The 26,755-nt window shown below is 48.0% G+C and overlaps 5 protein-coding genes across 5 annotated transcripts; 4 read left to right on the top strand and 1 right to left on the bottom strand.

Moving 5' to 3' along the window:
- Positions 1 to 880: 880 nt before the first annotated feature.
- BP5553_07304 (Uncharacterized protein) lies at positions 881 to 2,048 on the top strand (the record flags this gene model as incomplete). The annotated part of the gene is made up of 3 exons (XM_032015927.1): positions 881 to 975; positions 1,008 to 1,568; positions 1,652 to 2,048. 3 exons carry the CDS (start codon positions 881 to 883, stop codon positions 2,046 to 2,048), a joined length of 1,053 nt encoding a protein of 350 aa, XP_031868196.1.
- Positions 2,049 to 8,518: 6,470 nt separating this feature from the next.
- BP5553_07305 (putative Demethylmenaquinone methyltransferase) lies at positions 8,519 to 9,739 on the top strand (the record flags this gene model as incomplete). The annotated part of the gene is made up of 2 exons (XM_032015928.1): positions 8,519 to 8,697; positions 8,761 to 9,739. 2 exons carry the CDS (start codon positions 8,519 to 8,521, stop codon positions 9,737 to 9,739), a joined length of 1,158 nt encoding a protein of 385 aa, XP_031868197.1.
- A 2,855-nt stretch (positions 9,740 to 12,594) lies between these two features.
- Positions 12,595 to 19,258, top strand: BP5553_07306 (uncharacterized protein; the record flags this gene model as incomplete). Its single annotated transcript, XM_032015929.1, has 13 exons — positions 12,595 to 12,905; positions 13,094 to 13,174; positions 13,550 to 13,834; positions 13,886 to 14,061; positions 14,117 to 14,212; positions 14,262 to 14,282; positions 14,335 to 14,375; positions 14,431 to 14,579; positions 14,634 to 14,701; positions 14,756 to 15,209; positions 15,256 to 15,481; positions 16,011 to 16,178; positions 16,385 to 19,258. The coding sequence occupies 13 exons, from the start codon at positions 12,595 to 12,597 to the stop codon at positions 19,256 to 19,258; spliced, it is 4,950 nt and encodes a 1,649-aa protein (XP_031868198.1).
- Positions 19,259 to 21,112: 1,854 nt separating this feature from the next.
- On the bottom strand, positions 21,113 to 24,718 carry BP5553_07307 (Timeless-domain-containing protein; the record flags this gene model as incomplete). Its single annotated transcript, XM_032015930.1, has 3 exons — positions 21,113 to 22,143; positions 22,191 to 24,582; positions 24,644 to 24,718. The coding sequence occupies 3 exons, from the start codon at positions 24,716 to 24,718 to the stop codon at positions 21,113 to 21,115; spliced, it is 3,498 nt and encodes a 1,165-aa protein (XP_031868199.1).
- Positions 24,719 to 25,063: 345 nt separating this feature from the next.
- Positions 25,064 to 26,195, top strand: BP5553_07308 (Uncharacterized protein; the record flags this gene model as incomplete). The annotated part of the gene is made up of 4 exons (XM_032015931.1): positions 25,064 to 25,189; positions 25,245 to 25,344; positions 25,412 to 26,126; positions 26,180 to 26,195. 4 exons carry the CDS (start codon positions 25,064 to 25,066, stop codon positions 26,193 to 26,195), a joined length of 957 nt encoding a protein of 318 aa, XP_031868200.1.
- Positions 26,196 to 26,755: the final 560 nt, after the last annotated feature.

Raw genomic sequence — 26,755 nt, forward strand, 5'->3', positions numbered from 1 at the left:
GTCTGGGAGTTGTCACGGGTGGCATTGGGGATACAGACACGAAAGGAAGCCAGATCAGCGAGCGAGGAGATAAAGTCTGAAAATGCAGAGTCTATCAAGAAAGTACAAACCAATACCTTCTATTAAGCATCACCATCCTTGAATTGGCCCACTTCTATAGAAAATAAGAGTTGGAATTGTGGGTATATATTGGATCAAGATCTTCAACCGATGCACGTCAACTTGAAGGTTATGCCCACACAAAAGGGAGAGACCGACGGATCGAACCGCAGCGTCAAAAACTAACAGGCGACATCATCGCAATAATAGAGTCCGGAGGCAATAATGGACCTTCTCTCTAACCGCATACCTTAAAGTGTCTAGGTGTCTATATGGACCTTAGGTTACATACCTATTGGCTTGGATTATGGAGGTGTATCCATTGCTGCCAACGCTGGCGAAGTGGGTAAAACCTTGAAGGATCATCTTGCGCCTGGCTCTGGGACACTGCGCCGCGAAACCCCGTCAACACAAATGAAGTGCCTGGACTCCTAGACTCCTGGAGGCATGTATGTAATGTAATGCGCCGCTGCCAACACCAGAAACGGCCCCCCTTTGGCGCTAATTATGCCACATACGGACTGCACCTCGTAATTTGTATCATTACAATCATTGACCATTTGCTTCGCGGTCTCCATCACCACCGCCCGCTGGATGCCCTCAGCCACAACCGGATTGAACCCCTTTATCCGCAACAGTATGACTATACCGCCCCGAGCAGCAGGCACCCATTCGAGAGTTTAAGTTTCCTTTGTTCCTATTCCTGTCCCTCCTCGTTTCCTCCCTCCACCAACTGTCCGCGCGTCAGCCGTCGCAACGGCCCTTGATCAGTTGGGCCACGATGACGACCGCCATCGGGGGATCCAGCTCGCTGCTTCAAAAAATCTTCGTCATCAACAGGACGCGGATACTATTGGGACTGTCGCTGGTATTCGTGTAAGTCTTTTGTCCGCTTGGATTGTCTGCAGGGCGCGAACAGCGAGACTAACGGAGTTGTTCACTCTCAGCTGGGTCATCGCGCATATCATACCTCACTACAAAGACACCGTTAAGCATCTGGCGGCCGAGAAGTATCACGATGCACTCGAGCATCTGCCAGCGGTTAAGGTCGACTGGAACCCGGATTACGATCCGAAGAAACAATTCAATGCCTCCAAGGTGGCACTGTTTATCGAAGGCCGCCCACTCCCTCACCTCGTCCCCCAGCTCCTCCATATGATGGCCGTCGTTCCTCCAGATTGGAGATTCATGTTCCTCGGAACGAACAAGAGTGCTGTCAGCGTGTCTCGCAGTTTTGCGACTCAATACCACGAAGCGAATGGGAAACTGGATATCGTGATAGCCCCCAAGCCGTGGAAGTTGGACAGCAAGGAGGCTGTCTTCCGCCTCATGACGGACAAGCGATTCTACGACGAATTTCTGCCGGACGTGGAATGGCTCCTCAAGTTCGAGGCGGATAGCATTTTATGTGCGAATTCGGACGATTCGCTGAATAACTGGTTAGACTACGATTGGGCTGGCGCCCCAAGGTCAGTTTCCTCCCAAGCCCCCTATCTAATTCAAGTCTTAAAACGTCTGTTTGGAACTCGAGGTCTGACTTGCTAATTGGTAGGAATGCCGAGGACAGATTCTCAGGGAATGGCGGATTATCACTTCGCAGGCTTTCTGCAGTGAAAAGGGTATTGGGTTTCCAGTCACGATACAACGACACGGAGCCCGAAGACGAATGGTTCGGCAAGCGCATGGTGCTTCTCCCCGGAGCAAAGGTCTCCAGTACTGAGGAGGAGAAGCAATTCGCTGTCGAGGATGTCTGGCACGAGAAGCCAATGGGGTTCCATGTCCGAGGAGGCGGCGAGCAGCTCGCCGACGATGTATGGAAGAACCCTACTCGCCGGAAGAAGAACTTCGAGTACTGCCCCGAGCTGGCTATTATCATGCCGATGAAGCTTGAGAGAGAACGGTGTGAGGGGGATAATAAGGAGGGTAAAATCATCAAGGGTCCAGAATAATAGGTCGACGATAGGGGCATTGTTTCTGATATGTTCAAAATCGTTGCAGGGCTTTGCGACTTGTGTGTGTGTATGTTTAATGTCTTCAGATACTGCCATTTGCATGGGAGATTGGGACTGGATTGGGCGTTGCGGCATATTCGGGCTAGGTCTTGCTATTTATCTAAACAGGATGCATTAAAACATGATATACCATATACGACATCTCATCTATTGAAAGCATGCTAGGAGACAGGTTAGTAACACCTCTCATACCATGTAGTTAGGATTTACTTGTCTCTTGTTATCAATCTTAGCATTTCTCTATGTTTGCTTCGAAAGAGCTCATCAAACAAGGGCGTAGGGGTGCTTAGACAAAACATCACATAAACTAGATATCGTTTAATCCATTATTACAGTGCCGTTGCATGCCTTATCTGTTTACAGCCCGCCTTCTATCCATAGGGAAGGGTCATGCAGGAGATTGGTATCCAAGGGGAATAGAGGCGGGTGGAAAGAGGTGGTTTGGCGAAGTGCGAATGACCTTCAGAACTTCAAGGTTCTTCTTTTGTACGGGACCATGATGCCGACTCTAGATCTATATCTACTTCCATGCTCCTCATCAAGTTTGTCTTGAAGTATTTTGTACTCCCCCGCATTAGAGGCAGGAGTTAAACAGATTATTGAGCTGCTAAAGATCATACTTGGAATATTTGACTATACGGCCAACCGGATTGCCTCTACAACCTTTGCTTATTCTCGTTGACTCAAACTAGGTGAGATGGCCTACGATTCCATGACTTTACCTTATGTGGTGTTCAACACCAATCCAAACAAATTAATAGTCTCACTTTGCTAAATCTTTGTTATTAGCAACAGGAAGGTATTGGAAGGCCTTCGGAGATGTCCAAACGATATCCTCCATGCTGTTAGCTTGATAACTGGCCACATATATTGCCTTGTATCGAGCAGAGTTTAATCAGGGTACCAGAGAATGCTCATATTTGGACATGAAAAGGCACCAATGGACGGCGATATGCAAGCCAGTCGGTTTACAGCAGAGAAGGAGAGCATTTTTAGCCCCCGGTTGAAAAGGATCAAAACTAAACAATCAAAGCCACGTTAAGCTAAAAACTGAAAGACTTCTTCCATAAGGGATAAATAGGAAAAATAGTCAGAGGTATCCTCGAACTACTCAACCGAATAGAACGTATGCGAAGTATCCTTGGGCTTAGAAAACTGCCTCCCAAACTAGGGAATACATACCGTAGAGATATAGAGATCAGACCTAGCGGATCAATGATTCAACATGCCGTCAAATAACGAGATATTTGGAAGGTTTGGTAGACAAAATCACTAGAACAAAGTTATCCCTCGTCTATTAATCGGTATCCTATGGCTCTCTCTCGGGAGCAAAGTAAAATAACGGTTAGGAAACTCAATTCGTAAAGGGAGGAAATACAATGAATTTTTTTTAGAAATCATTAGCGTGTAGGAGGTAAGTCTGTGCCTTCTTATTTTTGATACTAATTTGGGCGTGCTATCTTCATCTCGGTTGAGTGTAAGGACCTGAGAAAAGTACAGTTGATCGGTCCTATTGACTAACCTCCGCACCTAGATGATTCCCTCTAGACTCTGGCACAAGAGCCGAGAAGCGTCAATCAATTCGGGCATGGGTTGGCTATGTCGTCTATGAAGGCAATTTGGGGCACTGATTGTCCTGTACAGGCCAGTTCGCAACTACAGGTGTAGCCTAATTGATAAAACTCCAAAGGTACCTTTACATGGACTCGAAACGAGGTAAAACAAATAAAAGCGATCTTAAGTAAATGCCGCTCGTTCGAGAAAGACTTCTTGGTAGTGAGGTATGATCAAAGAGAGTCTGTAGAGCCCGCAAATAAAATGTACAATTAATCTTCATCTAAAGGTCTCGACCGAATTAGGCATTCCGTAGACGTCACTTCCTATTAGGATCTACACGTACTCCCATAATGTGGGACTATTCCAAATGATATTAAACACGGATTCTGGCATTGGATATAGGGCTACGTGCATCGCGTTAATGATGGTGAACTTGTCGTCCAGTCACATAGTATTCAATCATTTTGTACATCTCAAACAAACAGGACCAAACAGCCTGTAGATTCCGCCGTTGATGCAGCTCTTAGTTTAACTATTGATACAATACTTGATTTGTGGTGTTCAGTATTACTTATGTGGTGTGATATCATGATGTTTTAATAAGCTAGAAATGTCCTATAACATGAAATCATCCTAGAAAATATAGCATATCGAAAAGAAAAATAGGGCACAACTGGACCATCTATTACTGGAGATGCTGTGACCGATTGTCCCCTGAGCCACAAGTGCCATGCTAGGTTTCAAACAACCCGCCAGCTGTTGAGATTTCCATCCTCAGTGTTGCATCCCAACCGAAAGACGCTACGGCCATTGGAATATACAAATTCCATAGCTAGGCCGTGGTGAAGAAGTAGCCAACTGTGAAAACCAATTCGCTATGGGTGTAGCATGCATCCCAAAGCTCGGAAACATGCCCCTCTATAACGGACAGGCTCTTGGAGCGGACTACAGAGTACATTATCTCCTTAGAGCTAGAGCTATTGGATCAATTCCCGCGTCCTAGATTTCACTGATATATCCAATAGCTCCGATATAACACAACGCTAGGGGTAGGCCGATTGCTTCATGTTGCCGGTGCCTGATAGGGATGCTCCATTTCAACTCATGAGCCGAGATCTCCTTAACTGAGCTCACAAGCTCGCAATAGCCTGCGTTGTCGTAGAGAGATGAGGTAGTTGGCATGGAAAAGTATACCCACCAGACTACGGTAGTGAGCTGAGTGCGTGGCGAAGGCTGACACTGGATTATTCTAACGCTGGGACCGCCGGTAGCCTTGCCTGCATACATCCATGAAGTAATATTCTGAAGGTGCGAAGACGATATTATAACACATTGTTGGTAGCGTGCAAGAGTACCCATCGCACGTCAAACTAGTCGTTCAAGAGCTACCGGTTTAATCGTACGAGTTGGAATAGGATCTTGAGATCTCGGTCGGCTTCGAAATTCTAGTCTGCAGCTGTGGGGGACCTGACTGCATTCATTCCTATTGAATTGCTTGGTAGTATATAGAGTATCCATTCGTGACGGCTCGCTGAGAGAGTAATATGCAACCCACCTTCTGCATACCGCTATGGTGCACCCAGGTAGGGATTTCTGGCAATGCGCTCAGTAAGAACAAGGCTCGAACAAAGTTCAGTACGCCTACTAGCGGATCTCCAACAGTGATGACGGTGACCGATGGCAATAGTGACAACTATGTAAGACTTGGCACTAAGGCCAAGTAAAGGTCATGATCGACCCTTACGCCTATGCAAAGGTCCATTCTGTCCGATAAGAACTACAAACGTGGCTTTGCGCTGCCAATGTATAAGGCGGAAACTGCTGAACCCACTGACAACCCAAAAGCAAAATAACACATGCATGAGTAGTTGTCCGCGGGCGTGTGGTAACACCGGAGATATTGAGTTGTGGCCAGAGTACTAATCTGACCTAAAGAATTGGCTTTTCCTGGCGGCAAGCCAACCCAGAAATGCGTTGAGGGAATAACTAACGATAGGTTGTCTAGCAATGGCTTTTCCCAACATCTCGACTACAGCCGCCTCCGGGAACGGAAGAGAACCACCAGGAGTGTAGCTCTTCTAACCTGCAGGCCAAACAGGGGAAATTTATGACTAGACGCAGCACCAACATAGAACTTAAATCTAGCCAGTGAAGCACTTGACATCCGACGCTGGTGGTAACAATTCAGAGATCAAGTGCTACTCTAGGGTCCAGCTCCAGAACCTCTGGGATCAAACATGCAACACCGTGGGGATAGGGAAGGATGTGCATTCGGTTCTAATCTAAAGAACGAGGCTGCAATCCGTAGGAGACACCGCGTTGGGAAAATAGTACGCTGATACAGTACCATATTGACACCTGTTATAATATGGCCCACAGGCGTCTTGTGATGGGATCAGATGGACGCCCGACAGTGGACACAGATGGAACCCACATGCAAATAATTTTGAACTTCAAACCTCGAATGAATCCTTCCGTCCCTTCTTGCTCCTTTCCTGCGTCCTGAGGATGGATTCTCTAGGATTCGTTTCATGCCCCACTACCCCCATATCTTGCGTCAATACGAGTAGCGTAACATCGCACCTTGACGTTAGAGGCCGGTCTGCATGGCCGGCCAGCGTCACTCTCTTCCGGAAAATGGGGTTGTGGTATGCACCTACGAAGTATAGGCCCTATAGGGTCTTGGAACGTTGGACGGTGTTGATGCCTTGGCCCACCTGAGCTCTAGAACATCTATTCCCAGTACCGCCACCATGTCGGTCCCAGTTCATCCGGCACGGCATGTAGGGGTCGGAGGAGGATTGGGAATTTGGGATCAGACAACGAACGGATAAGAGCCTATTACGAAGTTCCCCGACAGCACCGAATGAGGGAGTTTCTCGTACTACTGCTGTGCCTGCAAACGCCAATGCTTGACCAGCTGTTGTAACTTGTAACCCAAGGCTAACGGTCAGGCCGTCGGGATCTTGTGAAGTGCTGTACTGCCATGTATCTGTGGAAACCCTCGAAAAATATCCTCAAGATGCGTTGAAGCCTCATTCCAGGAACTTGGGCTTCCCGACCGGCGATCCCGAGCAGCATGGTACGTGTACCAGTGGGCTCGAAACAAGCTAAGGGAAACACTCAATCAGCGCGCAGCAAAATCAGACGACTTCGATGAACAGACGGGCACCAAAGCTTCGGCAGCTGCAGAAAATAGCCAGGAGCAAGCTGAAACCAGCAGGTTACTGCGACTGCAGCGAGCGCCGAGTCTAGAGGATGAAATGCTCGGTCGTTATGCAACAACATGCAGGTTGTGTTTTCCGTTTGGAGCGCTTCTGCTCGACTTGAAGGTTTTCTTTCATCTGTTTAGGGGTGCACGGCTTTGGATCCAATTTGTCATGGACCGCATGTGGGCTTGCAGACTGCACGGCAACTGGGCACCACGGCCGGAATGCTGGGAATCCTTCCAACCCGTACGCCTGGGCGGATCGGCGAATAGATGAGCAGGAAAACCTGAGATGCACCGCCAATTCGGAGACGGGGATTCGTCCCTTCCCGACGCTCGGTTCCAGATGCCGGTGAGCTGGGTGCTGGATATTCGACACTCGATGCTGCACAGGAGGGCGGAGGAGGCTGGGTGAGACGGGGATTCGGAGAAAACTCTCTGGGAACCCAGGGTTCTGGTTGGAGAATCGAAGGTCTTGATGTTAGGCCCAGGCTTTTCAACTCGAGGACGTTTAAAGTGCGGCACTCCGTAACTGTACGTCGTACTTATTCTTACGGATATGGACTCTAGGGCGTTAGCAATAATACATACCAAACCGGAAGCTTGGAAGCGTGCTCCAGTTCGCCCGGGCTGCCAAAGGTGATCGTGGAGTGGACGCCGCTACCCGCCCCTTTGTTTGTGGGGATACGAAGGATACGACTGCTGTGATTGTTGTGACGGTGGAGATAGGTGGGATTAGGTGGAGTTGGTTCCCTTTAATTTGAAGATATATCATCTCATCTCATCTCATATCATTAGTATTATTCCAGCAATTACGGAGTAGTCCCGACCCAAGAAGGTTCCCGCAGGCCCCGCGTTGTCCGGGGGCGGGCCGCACTTGGGATTGGCTCCGGCTGTCTGGTTGCAAATGTTTACTGGCCATGAAAGGAACGGAGTCGGTCAGAGAAGCCAAAGAATCCTTGGCTTCTTGGGGTTCCCAAGCGCTTTGACTTTCCAGCTTCCAGCTTCCTGCAAAGTACTACGTACTATACATGTGCTATACATGTACCTACATGTACTGTATATACGTACTGCAACTCCATACGGAGGTACGGAGCACCTCGAGTTGCACCGTACCCGTTTCCCGGGAGCATGGATCTGGCGCGGCACTAGTATTCCGCTAGCAACGCCGCCATCCCGGTTGTGCCAGTAGGATGTAGCCGTCGATTCCACCGTATCTCACTCCGTAGGTAGTGAACTATCCCATTACGTAGGACAAAGTAGCTTCCTTATTAACTCTTTTATTGCGTTCCTCTTCCACCGCCTGGCTCCACCTTCCCCAAGTACCCCCTCCCCTTCCGCTACTTTACGCCCTCTTATTTTCGTCCTCATGCTGCTCCCACCAGACCCGCAGACCGCAGGGCGCCTGCATGGTTGCACTCTGATCTTCTAGCCAGGTCAGCTAGCTACTAGAGATCCCCCATCCGCCTCTCCGTGTGCTGTCGTGGCATGCTAAACGCTCTCTTGGCTAGCCTTGATACTTTGAGACGAGCTTTATATTCCAACTTCTTGGGAGTAAAAGTGACTAGATTTGTATGATAGAACCGGCTTTAGAGGACAAACATTTTAGCAGGGATAAAAAGAATATCCCGCCCCTCGAGATATGTCTACCAATCCACCTCTGGCGGTAGACCAGCACGACGATGGGGGGCACGAGGATGCCGCCATGAGGAACAGAGAGACCAGTGAAGGATGGCATGATGGGAGCTCTGAGCACGCTTATAGCCCATACGCTGCTGCGAGGACCGTCTTTCGCCACCCGCGGGGCGACAATGATACCATGTAAGTGGCTACCTGCCGGCGTATCTCAGAGAACTTATGAAGATTGTTAATAACGAACCTTAGGAACTCGACACAATCGCTCTACGACTCTGACATTGTATACATAAACATCCACGGTCGCCGCTACTGCAAAAATTACTACATGCCTAACGACGAAGAAGAGCAAGTCCGCTCACAAATGCTCCACTCCGTCTACTTCCACCTATTCGACCAGAAACTCACCATGGTCCCCCTTACCAACCCTCGGAAGATATTAGACATTGGCACCGGCACAGGAGATTGGGCCATGGCCATGGGCGACGAGTACCCCGAAGCCGAAGTAATTGGTACCGATATCGCAAAAATACAGCCAAGTGCAGTACCGCTTAACGTATACTTTGAGATCGACGATGCTGAAGAGGAAGGAGGCTGGACGTGGCCGAAGGATGAATTTGACTTGATACATTTTCGCGCTATGCTGGGTGCGTTCAAGGACTGGAGATATATATACTCCGAGACATACCAACACCTCAAACCGGGAGGATGGGTCGAGGTTTTTGACTTTGATGATCATCAAACGCTAATGACGCATTTTGATAAGGAGCTGGAGATTGATAAATTTTTGGCAGCTATCGCAGAAGCAACGCGAATAGGAGGCCGTCCACGGTCCTATACGCATCTGGAGCCAAAATTTTTGGCGGAGCTAGGCTTCGTAGATATTTCGACGAGTACCACGATGATCCCAATGGGCAGTTGGTCGGATGACCCGGGGGAGCGACAGGCGGGGAAACACTTCCTCGTAGCACAGCTTTGTGGTTTGGAAGCCCTATGTTTACGGCCCCTGACTGAGGTCCTTGGATGGGATCCTGAGGAGGTGAGAAGGATATGTGGGATTATTGCCACGGGCGTGAAGGCTATGGCCCTGGATCATGAGAAGGCGAAGGGACTGGGATTTAATGTTAGGGTGCTGGTGGGGAGGAAGCCTTTCCCTGATGAGCTTCCGGCGAGTTCACCGAGTACTCCAAGGGCGAGCACGACTGGCGATACTATGGGTGGTGGGTAACTAACGGCGAAGGAGGCGTGCATGGAGAAATAGCGTTGGCTTGCCCAGACCGAGGAGTTGGCGGCTAGCAATCTTTGCTCCTTGTCTGCGTGTGCAAAGTTATGCTGTTGCTGTGATCCTATGGACTGGTCGTCCTCTCTCCCCATTTCTACACGGTGACAAGAGGCGTGGATTGGCTTTTGCATTGAGTTTCTAGGTTGGGGGCCTTGATCTCATTGAGTGTGTGGTATATTTCGCTATCACGAAAAGAAATCTTTCACGACGACCTGATGATGAGGACGAGAGATGAATTGTACTTATTCTGTTTATTTATTAGATACCCTATATATTATGGTTATATGTTGGCTATGTTAGCCAACTCCAAAGAACCCCAAAGTCGACCTTGGCTGTCTTGGTTGTATGATGAATCGACTGCGTGAAACTAAACCTTACCCTAAGGTGAGAGCCCGGCAGTTGGAATGTCATCCTCTCTGGCTCCTGGAACTAAGGGAGATAAAGCTATGGGGAAGGGGAGATCACTTATACACAGCAATATAGCGGCCATCTCTTGTTGAATTATGCGTCATGGCCTACCGCACACCCATACCCATACGTACTGTTACCAACACTGCGTAAGGGTAGAGCCTAGAGGGCTGTCAGTGGATAGTCAAAGTACGAAAGCGACTTCCTTCTGGAATGTTAATGATATGGCAAGGAGTGCGGTAAATAATACCTATAAGGATAGGTGAATCCTTTTTGCTTTCTTGGTCGATACTCATGAATAATTTGCAACTCACTTGGTGCTAGAGATATTCAATATTTGGTTGTCCTGTGAATTTTGATATCCCTTTCCTTCTAACAACAACACCTTATATAAGGCCCCCTAATTAAGATAAATATAGAAACAACATATAGAAACAACATATAGAAACAACATATAGAAACAACATATAGANATATAGAAACAACATATAGAAACAACATATAGAAACAACATATAGAAACAACATATAGACACAACTTGTCATGGAACCAGCGCCATGTATACATATTCCCAATGTAGGAACCAACAAATATGCTACTGTGACGTGTTTTAATAGCTGCAGTAGAGCGAAAGGTTTGAAAAGTAAAAGCAAGATAATGAGGTTTAAAAGCAAACAATTCGTGCATATACGAAGTACTGTAATCATAGAGAGCTAGACAGGGTTGTAGGTAAAGTTAAGTAACAACTCAGCTTCATAGTTCATCTTTCTTTCCTTTCTGTTTGTAATTCAGTCTCACAATGTGGTTCTCGCCATCACCATCACCCACAATCTAAAATTGCCTTTTGACCATCATCATCATCATCTACATTGATAAGGCCATTCCATAGGAAAGAGCCGCACCTTAAAGTAGCTTGGCACAGTCGAAACACCAGTAGTATAATCGCGGGCGAAGCAGAATACGGAGATAGGTCGTCCTAACTCTTCCCGATGGTAACTATGAGGATTGATTATAACTGGATCTTTTTGCTGTAGATATTCGGAATAGCGGTAGTACCATTCGCTACACTTGGTTTGATTCCGACATATCGACCTATAGCGCACGTCCTTATATTCCGGATCGGAGTTCTGAAAACCACCTCTGGCAGAAAATTATTGCCATCATGAAGATCTACATGCAATACATTCAATATTTTCAATAGAAGGAGAAGAGTGGTGTAAGGTAATATGTAGCGTAGGAGCACGACGTCGGCACTGCACGTAGCAAATAAACGGTATTGGCTACCACACCAAACGAGTAGCGTTTCGTTCCTGCAGCAAGGACGGCACAAATCGGTACCCATGCTGTCCTCCGAGAAGTGCAGCTGTAACAACGGCAATAAAAGTGTCTAGAATTTTGCTTTTGAGGGGAACACCACTTGGGTTATTCCTCTATTTTGTAGGCTGTTTGGTGACAGCGTTACCGCAACTACAGCCACCAATTTCATTTTTGTAGGCATAAGAAAATTGGAATACGATGTATTGCCACCCAATACATGCCCAATGAGGAGAGGAATGTGGCTTTGACAAGTTATCAAGGACTGGCCAGCATCATCCTGGCTATTATCTCGTGGCGGACAAAACAAGCGGCACTACCAATCTTGCTCTACTAATCTCTGAAACTTTTGGAGTTGTTCCTAATGATCTTTTAATGTATCTATGACATTTAGGTGCCGTACATTAATAAAGCCTGAGTATGAACGAGTGGTATGCCGCTTTTCGTTGCCCATAGTGAGGCACTTACTTCACTTCTCTCCGTACCTTTCTATCCTTCCGGAATAGCTTGCTTAATAACTCTTGCTATTTCATTTAGTTACCACACATATTTGTTATTGTAACTGACATAGTATTCGCCTCTGGTTACTCCCGAAACGACCGTTGATAAATGGGATGATGAGGCTTTCTTCAGCCATAACCCTTCGCAATTTGGGGGCGGTTGGATCTAGTGCTCCGTAGGTACTCATATTAATACCACCAGCCGGCCACTCCTAACCATCCGAACGACGACAAATAACGAATATGCAGCGGACATTATCGCCGTTACGGGCACCACGAGTGGCACATGGGACTCGATGGGAGCGGGTGCCTTTGGCGATAGCGAGTGCGGTCCCTTGGTGTCACCGTCGGGTCAGACACGACAAGGACTTCGACTAAATTGAATCTCATCCTGCCAGAGCAAATTGCTTTCCAAGACGTGCAGCTCGACCCAACCTGGAATGTTATCTGAGACTTTGTTTCAAGCGAGGGAGGCGAGTGACTTCTATTTTTAGCCTCGGCAAACCACACGACTTTCGTATCGGCTCGGCCCGGGAAGATCTGGAATAGACTCGCTGCTGCATCTGTGCATCTTTCACGATGTTGACGATGTTTAATGCGATAGGATATACCGTCGAAAGCGAGCTTCAGCGTACCCACCTTTTAATGGGGGCGTTCAATGCCCATCAACTATCCTGGTTTGTTGATTTCATGCTTTTGCCGGGTGTGTGCTATTTCGCTTGGAAGAACTTCTTCGCATCTGCAGGATGGCCTAAAAACAGGGAAGGCCGAGCGCGACTGAAGCCACACGAAAATAGACCATTCTACGTGGAGGAATATGGTCCTACATCCTACATTGAAGGTGGAGCGGCAGAGATTCCCGAAGACCTGCCACCGCAGACGCACACTATGTGAGATACGAGGTACAGTTGTCCGACCCAGCAACCTCGCGGAAGATCTCCCTCGATATCACGCGGTTTATGAGACACGCATATGGCTGTCTCGCTCTGTACGGGACATGCGTCAAGGTAACCTATAGCGCATGGTCGGCCCGCAGTAAACCTCCGTCATAGCACTCTGATGACCCAGCTGGAAGCAGGTTCAAAGCCCTGACTGGCGAACGAAATGCCAACCCTCGTGTTAGAACGCCCCCTGGCGATATCTTACCTACAATATTGCTGTTAGTACAGCTGATATCGCTGCATGTCATGCAGCTTCTCCTGGTCCCAAGATGATCAAGGCTGTCGGTTGTTGCGGTTGGCTAGGTTTCGTCCCCGCATCCATTACCCATGGACCTAATTCTTTGTTTTGTTTTCTTATGCGTTGCGTTATAGTATCAACAGTACCCACATGCTCCGGTCAGACTTTTTGTATAAGTATACAACTGATCTGCTGCTTTTATTCTTTCCTGCACCACTCTCGTTTATTGGGTTGAAAATCACTCAAAGGTTATACATACTCGTTGACGTGCACTCGTGTGCTGTATTTAGATATTGTATTACTGCCTCCGCGAGATAAACGAATGCTTTGAGTTTCAATCACATCGTCAATTCAGAATGAAGATTACCGCCGCTTTCGTACTGGGGAGTCTTATCTCTGCCACTGCCGCTCACTCGGAATCTGGAGATGGCAATGCTGGTTTACCGAAGTTTATGGGCGCCAGGAAGTTGCTTTCCGAAATGAAAGCTCGGAATGCCCTGCCGCACCCGTTGGAAGCAACTGTCCAGGCGGAAAAGAGACAACCAGTAAAAGCGGAAACCTTGGAGGAAAGGCAGGATTCGAATGGGAGATGTGGTCCCGGTTTTGGAAAATGTGCCACAAACTGTTGTTCACCTGCTGGGTAACTCATATCCTTCTATCATATATGTACTGTCCTTACCAGTTTTACTAGGTACTGTGGCCTGGGCACAGAGTACTGCGCCGCTCCCGATTGTCAATTGGATTATGGCCCTGCATGTGATGGGAATCAGAAACCTGCCGGGACCTCCACAGCCAACATTGCACGACCGAAAATCGGCAATGTACCCTACGGCGGTGGTGGAATTTATGACTGCGTTGTGCCTGGAGGTATACTATTCCCTATTTAATAGAAGGACTGGCTTCTTGTGCTAACTTATTTTAGATATTGCTTTCACTTTCGATGATGGTCCATATATTTATACCTCGGACCTTCTTGACAAGCTCAAGACTCATAATGCAAAAGCAACATTTTTCATCAGTATGTTCCTACCTAGATTGCCTTGGGAATGTTACTAATGTAAACTTAGCTGGAAACAATCTTGGAAAAGGTAAATGAACCTTTTTTTTAGGGAAAAAACCACACAACTAATCTTCTGCCAGGCCCCATCGACAGCACTGCCCAATGGTCGAATCTAATCAAGGTACTATTTTCCTCCCCAGTTTGCAGAATGTAACCATGACTAATCTACCTTCTAGCGCATGGTTGCAGAAGGCCATCAAGTAGCATCACACACGTGGTCCCATCAAAGTTTGACATCTGTGGACGAAACGACTTTTAATAACCAAATAATTTATAATGAAATGGCATTCAGGAATATCCTGGGCTATTTCCCAACCTATATGAGGTACTGCCCAGACTAGCAGATCAAGGAAATGTGTATAACTAACGCATACCACAGGCCACCTTATTCTCAATGCGATGCCACATGTGGCTCGCGTTTGGCAACACTTGGATATCATGTGACATGTTAGTATTCTGAAATGTATTTGAAAGTCTATTTATCTAACTATATTTTCGTAGATTTCGACCTTGACACAGCCGGCTACCTGAACGACGACGTAAACCTGATCCAGAATTCAAAGAATATCTGGGACACAGCGATCAACCCCTCCAACAGCCAAACCGACAACTTCTTGGAGATCGAGCATGACATCCACTTCCAGACGGTGTATAACCTCACTGATTATATCCTGGCATCTATGACCCAGCACGGGTACAAGTCTGTGACCGTTGGCGAATGCTTGGGGGATCCTTCCGCCAACTGGTATCGCTCAACAGATTCCGGTACACCACCCACAGACCCAACACAGACTGTTAGCACTGACGGGAGTTGCTCGGCTAGTGTAACTTGTCTCGGCTCTACGTTCGGAAACTGCTGCTCTGAGCACAGCTATTGCGGTTCCACTTCCGCATATTGTGGTACAGGTTGTCAACCGGCGTCAGGAAATTGCGGCTCCAATACAACACCCACCCAGTCCGTGAGTACAGATGGTTCATGTTCTAGCACAGTTACTTGCCAGGGTTCTACTTTTGGAAATTGCTGCTCCTCGCATGGGTATTGCGGTTCCACTACCGCATATTGTGGTACAGGTTGTCAGCCGGCATCAGGAAGCTGCGGATCTGGCGCACCACCTCAGTCCATTAGTACGGATGGTTCATGTTCTAGTACAGTTACTTGTCAAGGGTCTACCTTTGGAAACTGCTGCTCACAGTATGGGTTTTGCGGGTCCACCTCCGGGTATTGTGGTACGGGTTGCAAACCCGAATCGGGGACTTGTGGCTCTTAATAGTGGCTCTCCTCTTGAGATCTACTTTCCAAAGATATATCCTCGATCATAATTTCTTTGGAGAACTCGTCGGCTAATACGCCGATCTTAGGGTTAAAATCAGGAGGAAAATGAAAAATAGCTTGAGGAAGACACGTCTTTCTAGTATGAATTAATGAGCACCTAAATATAATATATGATATTAGTGTAAATGAGGCGAATTTAAGGGGAAATTTATTGCTTGTAACCAATAGCCAATAAACTTAGACACCGATCTTAATCTTTCATACCACATGACAAATTCAAAACCACACCAACATCTGCGCATTCTACATTACTCTCTCTCAAAGGAGAGAACGAGATCTTTATGTATTTAGCAAGCAATATCCTTGGATTTCCGTATAATAATTTGCCCCAATTTACAAATTATCTCGTATTTCTGACTTGTCAACCATCGTATCGTCAGCCCTGCGTGCAGTAGTGCACACTCAGCGCCCAACCTGTACGAGCGCCACAGCAACCTTCCAGCCCTGTATGAAGTACCCAACTCGATTCCACTGCCCCAATTCTGGCTTCGCTCCAAAAACTCTGAACCGTCGAATTGCAGAGGCACGAAATACGTGGCCATGGAGTCGGAGATTCGTGGTCTCGATTTAGAGAAGGAACTAACCTGCTCTGTAAGTTTGGGCCCTAAAACCAAAGATACATAAGGCTGGCGTCAAGGTCAAGGTCAAGGGCAGGCGAGCACTGCGGCTGCGATCAGATGCGACAGGGCATGTTTGCGACGGGAGATCTTGTTGCAATTTCACTGAGTTTATTTGGGACCTTAGGGAGAGAGAATCATGGCTCGTGGCACTATACTGATACGATGTTGCGCCACTAGATCTGCACCGAAGTGCTCTATCAACCCCTCACCCTCCTCGACTGTCTCCATACTTTCTGCGGCTCATGTTTGAAAGAGTGGTTCAACTGGCAGCTCACCGCGGCGCGCAACTCTCCAAACTCACTCCCCGCAGGCTCTACGCCGTATACATGCCCGTCATGTCGAGCGCCGGTCCGCGCTTCGCGACATGATGCGAGGGTTACAACACTGTTGGAGATGTTCCTCGTGGCGAATCCGAGCAAGGGCAAGACCGATGAGGAGAAATCCGAACTGAAGAAGAAATACACGCCCGGGGAGGATGTAATACCAAAAGTTGAGGCTAAGGATAAGTCTATAAGGGAGAGAAGGGTGGATGATGAAGACCGGAGACTCATGGAAGAAGTTAGGGATTTGAGTCTGAGAGAGGTGGGTGTGGAATCTTCGGACGCAAGGAGGGAGCGTAGGAGAAGGGAGGAGGCAAGATTACGCCCGTCAAGACGAGACTCTAGTCGTGAGCATAGTCGGGACAGCAGAAGCGGGGATGATAGGGACAGACAGCGACGGAGAGAAGCAGATTCTGGGCGAAGAGGAACTAGGGATGATCCTCGATCCGACACAGAGTCGGGAACAGAGCGAAGACGACGAAGGAACAATGAAGAGGCGAGAAGAAGACATGAAGAAACGAGCCGCACGGCAGCAAGGCAAATCGAACATCAATCATCTTTACGGTCATTGATTAGCTCGTCCGATATCGATTCTCAAGAGATGGAGGAGGAGATCTTGCGCCAGATTAGAGAAGAAGGGCTCCTAGATGGAATAGACTTGGAAAATATTGATGTTAGCCAGGAGGACCAAATTAGTGAAAGGATAGCTGAGGCATTCAGAAGAAGGCAAAGCGAGAGATCTAGGGAACAGCGTGAAAGGCAGAGGTCTAATGACCGGAGGCGGCAAGCTCGAAGTTCTGCCCCGGAATCGAGGGAAACATCTGGTGATGATAGTGGCCGAACGCCAAGAAGGCGGACACACACCAGGAATTCCAGTGCTGTTAGTGACACTGATGGGCCGAGCAGACCGCCAACATCTATCAGTGCTGCCCATGCTGCTCACCTTGAAGTCCAGCCCAGTGAGGAACGGCGGAGGAGAAGAACAACTAGCGGTAGTCGAAGCTCAACCGCCCATGTTATAGGCACACAAGCCCAGACAAGACCAGCAGCACGGTCACAAACTGATTTGAGCATAAGATCCGGTTCCATGGACCTGGGGACTTCACGCCCTACAATCACATCAGGCTTGAGAACTAGCACAGAAACAAACCGTCAGCATGGTAGTGTAGGGACAGCTTCTGAACTGGAATCCCGCGAATCACAAACACAGCCGAATTCCAGCCCACGAATGCGTACAAGTCCTCGATTGCAACAGCCTGCAACAGCATCGATATCACAAACTCGGCGAGCACCCCCTGCTGAGATCTTCGTTCCTGCATCAATACCTTCTTCGGCCTCGTTACACTCGCCAGGCGAGCAATCGTTGATGCCTGCACCGCTGTCCCCAAGTCATGCTCCACGAACATCGCTCTCTGACAGGGCGATGGCGTTATCAAGCGGTTCAAGACCAACATCCTCGTCCTCTATGGTATCACGGAGCCGTGCCCCCCTCTACCCCGAACCTTCTTTGACTTGCGCTCGGTGTTCTAAGGTTCACATCGAGTATGAACTTCACTACAATTGCGGCATCTGTCGTGGCGAAAATTATAATATTTGTCTTTCATGTTTCCGGTCTGGGAAGGGCTGTCTGCATTGGTTTGGGTTTGGCTACGCTGCATGGTCGAGGTGGGAGGCGCTGACCCAGTCGGGAGATTTACCTCCTAATGCTGAAAAACCTCACATGCTCATAGCATCTCGCTATATACCACCTAAAATTTCGCCTGGGGGAGCTGATGGCCGAAAGACCCTCACTACCGAAGACCCTCAAAAACGGCTGCAGAGCGGCACATTCTGTGCAAACTGCCTCGCCTGGGCAAACGAGTGCTACTGGCGCTGCGATTTCTGCAACGAAGGTGATTGGGGGTTCTGCAACCTTTGTGTAAACCGAGGGGAATGCTGTACACACCCTCTCTTACCGTTAACCTTCAAGCCGCCAGAGTCCGATTCTCCACCGCTATCGCCAACTCGCGCTCAGCAAATGCCTTCATCGGCCACGATTCTTACGGGACCTGGGGTGCTAGATATTGGACGCTTCAAACCTCTGACATTCTCTGTGCAATGCGATATCTGCCATCATCCTATTCAGCCATCTAAGACACGATATCACTGCTTCTCTTGCACAAGTAAAACACCTAATACGCTGCCCGGAGACTACGACATCTGCACAACCTGCTACCCAAAGCTCGTGACTTCTCGTCGTGTCAGCGCTGAAAACGGCATTAAAGGCTGGCGTAGATGTCTACAAGGGCATCGCATGGTCGTTTTAGGGTTTGAAGATAATCGAGGAGGTCAACGTAGGTCGATTGCACAGGATCTTGTCGGTGGTCGCATGCTTAAAGAGGAACCGTATAATTCCAGCGATTATTCCGATCTTCAGAAATGGAGCTGGGAGGATGAAAAACATGTTAAGCTCGTCACTAAGAATGTCATGGATACCTCACCAATCAACGTCCTAGATTTAGCTATCGACAACGACTTCCCAACCGATGGAGGCGTCGGCATGTCATGTTTTGCTCGATGGAGCTGGTACCCTGCACCGGGCGTTGATGACGAGTTGATGTTTCCGAAGGGAGCGGAGATCAGGGAGTGCAAGGAGGTTAATGCCGAGTGGTGGTATGGGACTTATATGGGAAAGACAGGTTTGTTTCCTGCATTATATGTTAGGATCCTGGATAGGGCACCTGGTTCTTAAGATGCTTTGAGTTAATTATTTGTTTACGACCCGAGTAATGGCGGACGGTCGTATATATGGATATATAATTTTTAGCTTAGTGTTCATCGATGTCTATGAGAAATGATTTAATGACTACAAGGAAGGCCTTTTGCTAGACTTTCTTCAAGCGTTATCAAAGAACTGTTTAATAAGCATTCCGAGGGGTGCGAAGAGTCATTATGCCCATGGAGCAGTACTTTGCCGAAGCTAAGAGCTCACATTGGCACTGTCTGTACGTTAAGTATAGGTAATCAGCTTTTAGTAGGTATGGTCCTAGCATCTATCGAGCAAATAGATGATGGATGATGGGCCCCTTTATACATCGGCAAGATCGATGAAACTGTATCCCGTATGGCACGATTTGAACCTGGTGACAGGTCGCAGCCCCGTTCGACGCTGAATCGCTGCATAACGTACTTCCTGTTTTAGTTATCAACATACTCATAGAGTCCTATCGACTGATCAGAACAAGATCGATCTACGAAGTAACTTCAAACCCCCAAGTCTGCCCCGCGATGGCCCATGGCGATGGCGACACCGCAACGACTGAAACCCCTCGATCCACCGATATCCCCAAGGACTAGCGCTCACCATCTTCGTCCGTATACTAGAGAAACATCTCCCCGATAGCAATCCTCCATACAACCGGTTGCAAGCACCCCATAATCTTCATTGCCCCCCGTCACCTAAAGTCCCCAGTTCTTGCTGTATGGAAGCGTAGATGGTGCTATCTCGTATATTTTGATATGGAATCTGTGGGTAATTTCCACCAAGACTATAGCCTCTCATCTAGGATCTCAAGTGGCGATGGAAGGAGCAAGAAGCGATGCGCTTCTCGCGAAGGCTATGAGGTGGCGCGAGTGTCTGAAGATCAGGTTGATATCGTAGTATCTACCTCCTCTATTCCACGCCATCCCTCAACACTCAAGCCACTAGCAAATGTGGGGATTGTGAGCGATGAAGATGGATTCGTAGCATGGGGATATATAAGTGTCGACGGAGGTAGAGCAACGCTCTATGTGTTGCCTGGGTACAGAGGGTGAAGTCTTGCTACGCTGGTAGCTGAAGAGCTCCTCAGGACACTGGATGTTGGGGAGTTCAGCGACTTGGGATATGAGGGAAAGAGTGAATGGGTGCATGCGGATGTCGCGGCGGGGAATCAAGGTAGCGAGGGCCTTATGAAGTTTTTTGGAAGCAGAATTGTTTGGCAGAGCAGGTATCTTCAAGTAGATAGTGAACAAGTTCGATGCTGGGGATGACCTTGACGTCTGCTGTTGCGGTAACCGCGCCGCCTGACTATCCCCATTGCAGGAAAAGTTATCTAGGATTCTAATTGGGTCGTGGCGGGAAGTAGAACTCTATCTACTCTGGTTTCCTTAAGAAAAACTGCAGATTCAAGAGACTTCCTACCCAGCCGCCCAATCCACAACTACCTCCAACCCCCTATCTTCCTCATCATCCCCCCTTCCCTCTCCCTTCCTCCTATTCATACTCAGTTTAGCCAAGAAGCCTCTTGAGCCTTGTAAATATGCCTGCAATATATGATTATTGTCATCGGCATCGACGCTTTGCTATTACGCCTTCGCGTCTTGCTGGTTGATGTGGGAGTCTGTCATTTTAGTTAGTGAGCGGTCATAATGAAGCATGAAATGTAAGGAGTAGAGAGCCAGGCTGCTTTTCCTTTCTTTTACTAACGTACCTAGTACTTTTCTGTTAAAATCCATTCTCTATTTAGCTGGAGGCTCGCTCTACTAAAGTTTTGGGGTTTCGTAGCGCTCAAGTATCCACGATCCGTGTGTCTAAACCTTCTAGCGACTGATATAGATAGTATGATTATTCCTCATCACTACTATCGACAATAAACCCTGCCCTAACCCTCGGCCGACTAGGTCTCATAACAGGGGCCATATCTTCATCCTCATCGTCATCGCCTAATGCATTCGTTATGCTCTTCAACCCATCTGCAGCAGCCGACTCGGACACAGAATCCTCTTCATCCCCATCCACCACCTTCCGCTTTTTCGTTTTTGAAGGTCGTGTGTGTGGACTGGATAAGGGGGTATCAGTCGCCTCCATATCGGAGTCGTCGAGGATATTTTCCCTTGGTGTGGATGAAGAGCGAAAACTAGGAATGATATTATCCTCATCATCACTGCCCACAGAAATAGCACTAGAAGCCCTTTTTCTACTCTTCATTTTAGCATTATCACCATCATCCTTCCCAACACGGAGTAACTCCTTCATAATCGCAACTTTAGTCTTCTGTCGGAGCTTCTTTTCATGCTCGAAGAAAATGCGATCTCTCTCCTCATCCGTCTCGTCATCACTATCATGAACAAATAGGTCACTCTTAATTTTTCGGTTCTTCTGGAGTTCTTTCTGGCGGCGCGCTTCTCGGCGCGCTTGTAGCTGTTCTTCTGTCAAGCCGCCACCCTCGGGATCTTCACTTCCCTCCTTTCTTCTACGTCGGCGGGTCTTCTTTAATGCCTCTAGGGCCTCGGACTTCTTCATGGCGGTAGGGCCACCCGCGGGAAATAAGAACTCCTCTTCATCGTCGTCATCAATTCCATCGTCATCATCATCGAACACCGCCCTCCTCCTTGCTGCCGTGCCCGCAGATTTCCGCCTGATGAAATCGCCTGCTTCTTGCCCATCGTCAACGACAGGGGGGTTAAATTCAGCCTTCTTAATCAAGTCCAGCGATTGATTGAGTTGATCTGCAGACAGTGAAGCGGGTATGACCCATGAGCTTTCAGGATCATCATCTACACCCAATCGTTGAAATCCGACTAATGACATGAGAAGCCGGAGATGCCCATTCTTGAACATAGCGAGCTTTCGTGTATCATTATCAGGTTTAACCACTATTTTCAATCAGCATGTAAAATCATGTATGGGACAGAAAGCATACGAATAGTGGGAGCTTTTGGTGGCTCAAGTGGCTCAGCAGGTGTTTCGGTGTTTGGCTCAGCAAAAGGATCGTCCTCGATAGACTGCAATGCAGCATTCGACCCTTCCCAACTCCTTCGTTCGCTCTCGGCAGAAGAGAGTTGCGGCTTGATCCATTGAAGATGTTCCGCTTCGTTCCTGTCAAGCATAGCCCCAACGACGATACTAATCTGCTCTTCCCACTCCTTGCCTGGTTTGACTTCCAATTCCGCTGCGGCGCGTGGTGTTGTAGTCACCGTCTGCTTCTCGTAGCCATACTCGAGATAATGCGCAGTACTATTGATTTTCGAAAATAGCATTTCGACTACTAACTCGGGTCGTTCTTGAATTTTCTTGAAACTCCTTTTCAATATTTGCTTGACAAATGCTTCCCACTCCTTGTAGCAGGGAGACTGTGGGTCAAGACTTTGTGGGCCCTTGATCATTTTATAGAAGAGAGCAATGATATCGACTCTGAAGAGCATCACACTCATGTCCTGCTTGTAAGCAACGCGATAAAAAAAACGATGGGCGCGTTTTAATTGGGGAGGCTTGAGATCATTATAATATCCAGTGAAGGTGACAAATGTGTCGACGCATCCTTGAGTCGCAAATCTCGAAGCAAAACGCTTAAAGTCGAATTTCCGTTCATTTGACGTTCGTTCTGCCCGAGTTTCGTCTTCTCCTTCCGATTCATCAACAATATTATCATTGCCATCATCTTCGCCGGCTTCTCGTGCGGCTTTCTTTTTTCGTCGGACCCGCCTCCGTGACCTCACTTGTAGATCCATATTCTGTTTCGCGTATCGCTCGAGAATTCGCAAATAGTTGTGTGCGAGGTCTGTAACAGAATCCAGGTAGCCGAATCCTTGGTCTTTGTAAGTGCGGGTGATATTTGCAACCCGGTCATGTGTGGTCTCTTCGTAAAATATGCGGTTAAGGATATTCTCCGCAATTTCTTGATCTTCCTCAAGCGGAGATTCAGACATTTCCTGAACAGTGATGAGAATCTGCGTAAAGCATTTCATCGCAGCACTGAGATTATGCCACAGTTTATTCTCAAAAGCTGAATCCATAGCTCTGTTCAATGTGACGAACATTTCTTGGCTCAAGACACTTGCTACTAGTGAAAAGCTGTCTAAGTCGTCTGGGTTGACCGACTTTTGGCGACTTGAGGGCGCTTTGATTTGTCGTCTCGCGCGTTCCGCCTCGAGGAACCATGAAACCAGGTAGAAGAACTGTCTAGGGTGGTACTCTAGAATCCGTTCTGCTTCTCGGTCAATGGCTTTGCGAACGTGGTTGAAAAGTGGATTGAATCCTGCATCCAAGAACTCCTCCACAAAAGCACGGAGATGCTTGGTGGCTGTAACAGTCAGGCGTGCAGAGGTGTCAAAATCCATGGGTCCACCTTGTGATTTCAAAGCCCGATGTGGAGGTCTGAACTTCTTGGTACTGTCCATCTTTGCCAGACCCCTCGTAGAGTCCGACACGGCAGCCTGTCCGGAAATCGCTGTGTTCTTCCCATCTTCTCGCTGAATCCAGACCATGGGACCAAACCGATTATGTCTTGTAGGTGCGTGAGTTTGGTAGCTCCTTAACATTGCTGCCTCCTTCTCCCTTAATTGCGCCAACTCATCCATTTGCCCGCTCTTCACTTTTTTCTCGTCCAGAAAGAGTTTGTTGATATCAACTCCTTTAATCAGTTGGAATATTAGGTCTAAAACTACCACGTCTTGAGTGTTGAAGTCCTCCCCCATTGTCGAAGAAAGGGTTAATAGCAGCTGAAATATATCTTGGTAGTCGAAAGCGTCGATCATGGAGGATCTCGAGATCTCGGCTTCATCTCCCTCGTATTGAACGTTTGGCGGAGGAGCAATCATGGCAATATTACGCAAAAAGTATAGCATAAGTTTGATAATTCCCTCGTCCCTGCTGCTCCGGTCGCCCATATCCTGCGCCATAGAGGGTAACGCGCACCTCACCGCAGTGTGAAGTATCCTTGCGCCATCATAATTTACAATATCGCGCTTGTATCCAAGTTGGGCAATTTCGAGATAGGGAATATGTCGGTGATGATTGACCGTCATCTGTTCTGGGTTCTTCTCTAGCGGCCACGTAAGTGGCACCATAAGCTCCAGGCATGCCAGAGCTACCTTCAATTTGAGTCGGTCTTCTGTTGCGTTCTCGGACCAGGTCGCCAGAATTTCAAGCAAATCCCCTCCAACCAGATTCGATTCTGCCAAACATCGTGCCACGTCCAGTCGATTCGCCTTCTCATCGTATAACTTCAACCATCTCTTGAGATCCCGCAGACATGCTATGGCGTCGTCTCCAAGTATATATCGTCCATCCTCATCGGCGCCGCTTCCACCCAACTAGAGCGCGTTAGCATAATAAATTCCTCTTAGGCATTACGGGCATAGGTAAGGAACGTACTGCAGACACAAGACTCGAAACATAGGCGCGAACTTCGGGGTCGACAACATCTCTGTTCCCGTTTGCCAATTCCATTTTTGCTGGAATGACAGTTGATGTTGATGGTGCATTGAGCTCGCAATCAGTACAAGTATCAATATCAACATCAATATATCAAAAGCTCTCTACACGCTTCAGTTTCCCACGGAAGTTTGGAGACGCGACGCGAACCCCTGCGAAACCACTTTAGCGACTCCGGATAAGGATAAGCCTCCGCTCCGCCCCGCCGCCGCCGCTTTCCGCCAAGTCTCCGATCTCAGCTGCTTCTAGCGTCTTAAGCCGAGGTCGAATACGTAGTTCTATCGGAATAGTTCGTAGAAATAACCTTGGATTCTCAGAAATCTCCAACCTCACATTTGCACATTGCACCAGCACAGCACAATGTTCACTCCAATCTTCAGACGGCAGCTCCTGCAAAGCAGTAAACATGCCAGATGCTTCAGCTCGACACGTGTAGTCGCCACTGCTGATGTCAAGCATCTTGGTGTTATTGGAGCGGGGCAAATGGTATGGCTGGAGAGCTGCTCCCCGACCTACGAGCCATTGACTGACATGATTCCAGGGCTTGGGAATAGCATTGGTCGCTGCACAAAAAGCCGGAGTTCCAGTGACACTGGTAGATACAAACCAAGCATCAATTGACAAAGGCCTCAAGTTTGCAGGTACGCAGCACGGCTCCGGCTCTTCATTCCCACCACCTCCAATTACTGACATATCCATCGCCTATAGACAAACTTCTAGCCAAAGATGTCTCTAAAGAGCGTATCACCCAAGACCAAGCGGACAAGATCCGATCCCTTCTCTCTACAACTACGTCAATGGACTCCCTCTCATCCGTGGACTTCGTGATTGAAGCCGTCCCCGAGATTCCCTCCCTCAAATTCTCTATCTTCGAATCCCTCGCGCAGATCTGCCAACCACACACTATCCTAGCTACAAACACCTCCTCCATATCAATAACACGCATTGCAGCGTCGACAACGAAGGACCCCACTGATACCTCGGCCTCATCCCGTGTAGTTTCCACACATTTCATGAACCCGGTGCCAATCCAAAAGGGCGTCGAGATCATAACAGGTCTACAAACGAGTCAAGAAACCGTCGATACCGCCATTGCATTCTGCAAGAAGATGGGAAAGATCCCCTCGCAATCCGCTGATTCACCCGGGTTCCTTGCAAATAGAATTTTGATGCCGTACATCAACGAGGCAATCATATGCCTAGAGACTGGTGTGGGACGCCGGGATGATATTGATGCCATCATGAAAAACGGAACAAACGTGCCTATGGGGCCTTTGCAGCTGGCAGATTTCATTGGCATTGATACATGCCTGGCCATTATGAAAGTGCTGCACGAGGAAACCGGCGATTCCAAATATAGACCTAGTGTTCTACTGGGGAAGATGGTGGATGCTGGCTGGTTGGGGAAGAAGAGTGGCAAGGGGTAAGTTTATATCTTGATGAGTTACTCATGCACAGACGCTAACAGAGACATAGCTTTTATGATTATTAGAAATTCGAACACGAACTTCCTCCGCGGGACAAACGGGACAAGCCACTATGCTACCCAACTTCATCAATTCACCTTGGAAACCCCAGATCACATATGATGAATTCATCAAAAGCAGCCACTTATTAAAACACCTCATCATTCCAATATCCAATCAATATCTACAGGCCCACCCACGGACCAGCTCATAGCAAAAAGCCTCAAAAAAATATACACAAAAAAATAACTTCCATCTCGCCCTTCTGCCCACCCTGCTGATTCCCCCATCATAACCAACAATGCCCATTCCATATTCAAATAACCCCGCCAAAAATCCCAATCATTTCATTCATTTGCAACTCTTTTCATATAGCGTTTTTTTTTCCATATAGCCATCCCAACCCCCATTCTCCCTATCCCATTTATAACCATTCCATTTACTAAAACACTGGTACTCTGAAAAAAAAGGAGGGAAAGAAAGGAGAGTAAGTATCGCTCAACGAAGAGCGGAGGTGAGCGACGGTGCTGGGAGGAAGTGAGCTAAGCTCAACGAGTCATATGCTCCGGCATTGCGACCTATTAAC

Source organism: Venustampulla echinocandica, assembly GCF_003357145.1.
Source record: "Venustampulla echinocandica strain BP 5553 chromosome Unknown scaffold_5, whole genome shotgun sequence".
NCBI classification, from domain to species: domain Eukaryota; kingdom Fungi; phylum Ascomycota; class Leotiomycetes; order Helotiales; family Pleuroascaceae; genus Venustampulla; species Venustampulla echinocandica.